This window comes from Salvia miltiorrhiza, chromosome 4 (assembly GCF_028751815.1).
Source record: "Salvia miltiorrhiza cultivar Shanhuang (shh) chromosome 4, IMPLAD_Smil_shh, whole genome shotgun sequence".
Lineage (NCBI taxonomy): Eukaryota > Viridiplantae > Streptophyta > Magnoliopsida > Lamiales > Lamiaceae > Salvia > Salvia miltiorrhiza.
The window spans coordinates 501064-507175 of NC_080390.1; the positions used below are offsets into that span (position 1 = coordinate 501064).

The 6112-nt window shown below is 35.7% G+C and overlaps 1 protein-coding gene across 1 annotated transcript; it reads left to right on the forward strand.

Annotated features, from left to right (window-relative positions):
- Positions 1–305: 305 nt before the first annotated feature.
- On the forward strand, positions 306–5146 carry LOC131021176 (uncharacterized). The gene is made up of 6 exons (XM_057950268.1): positions 306–921; positions 1797–1912; positions 1990–2248; positions 3158–3302; positions 3399–3462; positions 4865–5146. The coding sequence occupies exons 2-5, from the start codon at positions 1835–1837 to the stop codon at positions 3415–3417; spliced, it is 501 nt and encodes a 166-aa protein (XP_057806251.1). The 5' UTR covers positions 306–921; positions 1797–1834; the 3' UTR covers positions 3418–3462; positions 4865–5146.
- Positions 5147–6112: the final 966 nt, after the last annotated feature.

Genomic DNA, 6112 nt, shown 5'->3' on the forward strand with positions numbered 1-6112 from the left:
TCTATGGTTTAATAACGAAGACTCAAAATTTTTCGGCACAAGTATTCAAAAGAATTAAATTAGAGAGAAAAATGTATTGACTCACATGTTTAATGTATTTAATTAAACTTATTTTATTCCTATTTAATTAAGTCAAATTTTTTACTTTAACTTAAATTCAATTAATTAGCTCTTCTAAAATTAGGACGGCACACTTTAATTCAATTAACATTAGGACTTTAACTTAAATTCAATTAATTCAACACTTCCATTAATTCAGCCCTTAAGTTGGCATTCAAATTTTTGAGGCTATAGAATGGAAAAAATTCATGCTAACTAAAGAGCATAAATTTTTACATGACGTCTATATGATTTATTATTAAACTTCTCTAAATACGCGTCAAAAATATATTTTAATCAAAATTAATGTATTTGTGTGCATTTTTCCTAAAAAAATGTGTACATTTTTTTTTATCAAAATTCAAATGCAAACATAAAGTGTATAAATAGTTTTGGACTTCATTTATATTTATAAGTACACTATTTTTAATAAAATAAATAATTAAAATACAATGTAAATTAGTAGAAAACTGAAGTAGAAATTAGAAATAGATTTCTGATTTCTGTCTGTCTCTTCTTCTCACTACCGTCTCCGCTCGCTCTCTCTCGCCGCTCTCCGCCGTTTTCACTCTGCCGTCCGCCGTCGCCCGTGGCCACGGGCTCGCCGCCTCGGACATCTCCGTCCAAGCGCTGCGACCTGCAAGCGCCAATCAGGCAGCACAACAGCAGTGCGCCGCGCAGCCCTCGCCGGCTCTCCTCGCCTCGTCTCCTTCTATCGAAAGCTCCAGTCCGCCGCCCTCACCTAGCCTTTCCCGCTCCCCGCCTCCTTTGGCCTCGGTGCCTCAGTCCGGCGGTTTCCAACGCCCAAGTTCCCGACTAAAGGTAAGTCGGCAGGCTATTTGTGTGTTTTGGAAGTTTGGTTTTTTTTTTTTTTTTCGCCTTACCGAAATTCCACCGATTAAGTTGTACATTTATTTACAAAAATGCTTGAATATTTTGTATATCTATGAAAATAATCGGACATTAGACAAAGAAATTACTATGATTTTTGAAATTCTTCAATGTAAATCTAGTTATTTTAAATCCACCACCATTTAAATTGACTTCATTTATTTATTATGTGTCAGAAGCTTCTGGTTGAGAAGAGTTGCATTTTTTAGCTGCAGAATCTGTATTAATGAACTGGTATTTGGCCAACAAATTCGTGTCATGCTTTTTTTGGAGCCAAAGTCTTGATGTTAATTGCTTTAATTCACGGATAATGTTAACAACGGGTACTAACCAAAATTTAGCCAACTTTCACTTGCACACTGGTTAAACCTGGAGACTGTATTGGCGGGAGAATACCCCATGCATGCCAATGATTGGCATTTATATGTATATAGATATAGATTTCTCTTTTCTATTTTTCTAGAACACACAAAGATTTGTGATTCGAATGTAATATTTCAGAAATTGAAAAAGGTGTTTGCGTTTCGGAACAGTACAAATGCTAACATGCTAATCTGCTGTTCAAAACCTGACGAAAAACGCAAAATGCGATGTGATTTGGAATACCATTGGAACAAATTGCTTACTCATTTTGCGTTTTGTAGTGCCGTTGGAGTTGGTCTAAGCCAGTTCTGTTTGTAGGTCATATTTATTTTCCTATCACACTCCTTTAATTTCTGACATTTGAGAATCGAAAATTGTGTATGTTTGATGTGCAACACAATCTAGATTTTTTTATTATCTTCTTCAAATTACATCATATCTAGCATATTACCCCTCAAGCAATTACTTGAACTCGGGCATAATGGACGAAAACAAATTCCTGGACCAATTCATTGAGGTTGAGGTTGAAGCTGAGAAACTCTTATTGGGACGCCATGAGGTAAACTGAGTTGATGTTGTTGTGCAATCTGCAATCATCATTTTCATATTTTGATGTGTTAGCATTTGTAATTGCAGTTGGTTGAAATTGATAGAATGAGGAATGGGAACAGGGAAGCTTTAACGGCACTAAGGAAGAGGGCTAAAACTACAAAAACCAGTGTCCCTTCACCTTTCGAATCTCTAATGAATGATATTGATCCAAGGCCACTGGTGAAAGAGGTCTGTGCGACATGTGGTCATCATAATGCAAGGGAGAGCACGTTGCTAATGTTCCCTGGGACTGACACCTTTGCAACTATACCGTTTCATGCTGCTCATACCATTTTAGAAGAAGGTAGCTGCTTCTCTGTTTGCAAAGAATAAAATGTTTTCTGCAGAAATATCCACAAAATTGTTAGTTGGAGGATCTCTGCTTATATTTTGTTGTAAGATATTACATGAATACCTGACCTGGAAGTGCAAGTTCCCTGTTTGATGATGGGTAGTTTTAAGTTAGGTATGTAATGTGGGATATATCAATGTTAGTTTTTTATAAAGGAGTGATGGGTTATTACAATTGTGTCATAGTGGCATTTAAGTTGTAAAATGATTAAAATGGTGTCATTATGCATCATTTCATAAAGCAAAGGGTAAGTAATCAATAGGAAATTATAAATCTATGCTGTATCAAAAGATTGCTGCATACATATATGGTTGCGGATATGATAATTTGCCATATCAACATATCCCCTAATGTCATGATGGTCAAAATGTAAATGGGATGTGTATTCTGAATAATGATAAAGATTCCAATTAAATTACTGGACACAAAGTAATCTTGCATACATACTTGTCTGGAATGTTAATGTAAGTGTTATCACATAGGGTCTACTGTTTGGTAAATCTGCATTTAAATATCTACCATATGAAGAGTGTTAGAAAAGGCTTATCTGAAAGTAATTCTAATATTTAGCACTTCTATCAGATGCCTCTTCAGCCATTCTCTTTCATTTTTTGGAGCTGCATAACTGTATACCAAAGTTTAACATCCTGCTATTCACATGCTACTCTGAGTGTTTATGTACCTTGAAACGTCCTATCCTATGCTTAACAATAGATGAGTTGTCCTAATTTGACAGTGTTTGATGAGCTTCAAAGCTTCCCGCCCTCATGTGTCAAATAATACTGGAGTCTCTTCATATTTTTATTTGACATCTTTTGCCATTTTTCACTTACTGATGGATTCTTATATTTCTTATTGTAGATCAAGCACGTCTTGATTTTGATTCCAAAAAGCTCCAGAGCTTTGTAAAAGAGCAATCATTAATTCTTTCAGAAAAAGGTGCCCTTTCCGATAAGATTGGTCCAGGTGTGCTAAAATCTCTGGTGGCCTTAACTGACAAACCAAAGTAAGAAGTCATCTGCTTAAAGAATCTAAGTATCTCAGGCCCCCATTTTATGTCAAAGAAATTACATTCATATGTTGATTCTTTGATTCCATTCAGGATTGAGGAGGAAGATTGACAACTCGTTACAGTTATGGAGGGGAAGTGAGCTATTGCTGATAGGGTATGTTAACACAATATTAATCTATGGGTGTATTTGCTTTTTATCCCTGTAAATGGAGGGACAACAAAAATTTATGCCTTTAAATGTCTCCTTTCTTATCCCACATTTTACACAAAAGAGAAGTTTACCATTTTTCCTTCCTTATTTTCACTTCAAGGAGGGATAATATTATCCCTCCATTCTGGTGTGATAATATTATCCCTCCTTGAAGTGAAAATAAGGAAGAAAAAATGGTGAACTTCTCTTTTGTGTAAAATGTGGGATAAGAAATGAGACATTTAAAGGCATGAGTTTTTGTTATCCCTCCTTTTCCGATCCATTAAAGTGAACGCACCCTCTGTGTATTCTTTCCTTTCTGGGTTTCTTCTAAAATCTAGGAACAGGAATATTTTATCGCTAAGGCCAACTTGGAAAATGGGAGATGCTGACAGCAGTAAAGTTCCGTGATTTATCTAAGCGAAAATGTCAATTCTAGTGTACAGATTGATTTTTGTACCTATTTATTTATATATTTATAATCATTTTTTATTCACTGTGCCGTTATTTAGAATTAGTTAATATTGAAGTTTTCCTTTGCCATTGGGCTCTCGGCGGATGTATGAGAAGATGTTCTGCTTGGTCATTGTCGGTACCCACTGCTTCACGTTCTTTTTCTTTAGGGTCCACCATTCCTCATCTCGATCTTTTTTTTTAATACCAGTATGTAAATAAAAAGAGAATAAAGTATTTTTGTATTAAATGACATGTTTTTGGTGAATCTTTCTTGATCGGTTAAAAGCCAAAGGTGAAGAAGATGTCCTGTTTTAGACAGATAAAGAAATGAGAAATCAGTTCTCCAGTCTGTTTCATGTTATCCTAACCAAGCGTGACCAGTAAATTCTTTGTTGTAGCCATCTTCTATAATGTGCTATTGGAAATCCTATGTCAGTGGTTAGGATTCAAGGAATTTTATATGTTCATACCTTTCTGGTCATGACACTTTTGTCCCTGTACCTAGGAAATGAGAATAAAATTGAGAAACACTTCCATCTTAGCAATTGAAAGATACATTTACAGCTCATTTCCAATCTTGCCTAATAAGCTTCCCTAGAACTTAATAATATCTCCTCTATTATTATATTCTCTATTATTGCCTATCGCATCGCAGGAGAAATTTCTACAGTATTAGAGATGTTGGCTTTACGGAAACGTTGCTTAAAGTTCCATCAATTTTTGTGTCTTGTCACTTATTATTTCATTGAAGCTTTTCATCACTTGCTTTTTGTGACGTTTCTGGTCCCCTTAGCATTTGTCCCTTCCCTTCCCTCCTATTATGTCTGTTAAAGAAATTGCTTGTATGTATGCTTGGCGAAGCCTTTGATTTGGAAAATGAGCGTGACGGAATTGTTTCTTTCAATTACAGGTGTAAATTCTGCACTTAGATGACCAAACACATGCTAGAGCACGAAAGACAGCGACTAGAGAAGCTTCCCACTATGAGAGGCTACTAACGAGGTTACTTTTCATGAATCAAGCCCAAACTTACCGTCTTAAAGGAGAGGTGTTAGTGTTCTCTTAATTATGTTTGAAGGCCACTCTTGGGCTAATTGTATGACGGATAACTTTGAGTGTGGTGACATACCTTACTACTGCTGGAGCTGTTGTACCCTTATCGTCTGGTAACGAAGAGTTTGCTATGATTTCATGCCTTTTTGCCACTTTCTCTATTTATGACTTGGTTTGTGCTTTTTCTCTTTAGTTAGTAGTAGTGAAATAGTTTTGTGCTCGAGAATATAAAATTGTGCAAGGACCCGAAACTCTTTGAATGGACAGGTTAACGTAAAGGTTTCATAGTGCAGAAGTGAGCACATGATGTAGAGGAAATGGAGGAGCAAGCATTCTTCTGGGACCCAAGAAAGTTTGGTCTGTGTAGGTACATTTGTATTATGTTTTTGAAACATTAACTATCATGCGCCATGCTCGTATCGTATTGTTTTTGGAGTCTGCTGATAACGTTAGCAAATGTTGTCGAGCCCCTCCTCGGCTCTATTTTGTGCATTATGTATTGGATTGTTAGCTTCAAATATGGGAAAATTATAGGCCGGTTTTGTGCGGCGGACATGATTCTTCTTTGGGGACAGGTTTTGAATAATTGAAGTCGAATTCAGAGGGGGATTTTTTTGCTGTTTGATTTTATAATCCAAAATCAATGTATTTTTTGCATGTGTTATCACTGTCATTACTTTGATTATTAGAGTTGAGAGATGTTGACTGGGCAGAGATAAAAATAGTTGTTGCTATTGCTAAGCACGAGTCTACATTAATTATTGGGTAACAAGGAATCTAAATGTAGTGCAATTATGGAGGCAGCCACAATTTTTGCTGCTATTATCTGGCAGGAGTTTTGAGTATTTGTTGATTGTATTTGTGGGTTTTGGAAGAAAAAAAAAATGTAATTAGTTTTATTGTAGGCTAGGGGAGAGTGATCTAAGGATAACAAGTTCATAAAAATAAAAATCTTTAAATTCAATCCAAAGTTGTATTGTGTTCATCGTTTGTACTTGGCTTTGTTAGGTTTGGACACTTCATCCTTTGAGTTTGAGTCACTCTTGTTGTTGATGGAAAGGTTCCTCAAATCTACATAACAAAAATTCAAATTAATCAAACATAT

Bases quoted from the DNA above. Each gene is read 5' to 3' on its own strand.
- LOC131021176 (XM_057950268.1), top strand. From the start codon at position 1,835: ATGGACGAAAACAAATTCCTGGACCAATTCATTGAGGTTGAGGTTGAA. The intron at 1,913-1,989 runs GTAAACTGAGTT...TTGTAATTGCAG, and splicing joins TCTTATTGGGACGCCATGAG to TTGGTTGAAATTGATAGAAT. The intron at 2,249-3,157 runs GTAGCTGCTTCT...TTCTTATTGTAG, and splicing joins TCATACCATTTTAGAAGAAG to ATCAAGCACGTCTTGATTTT.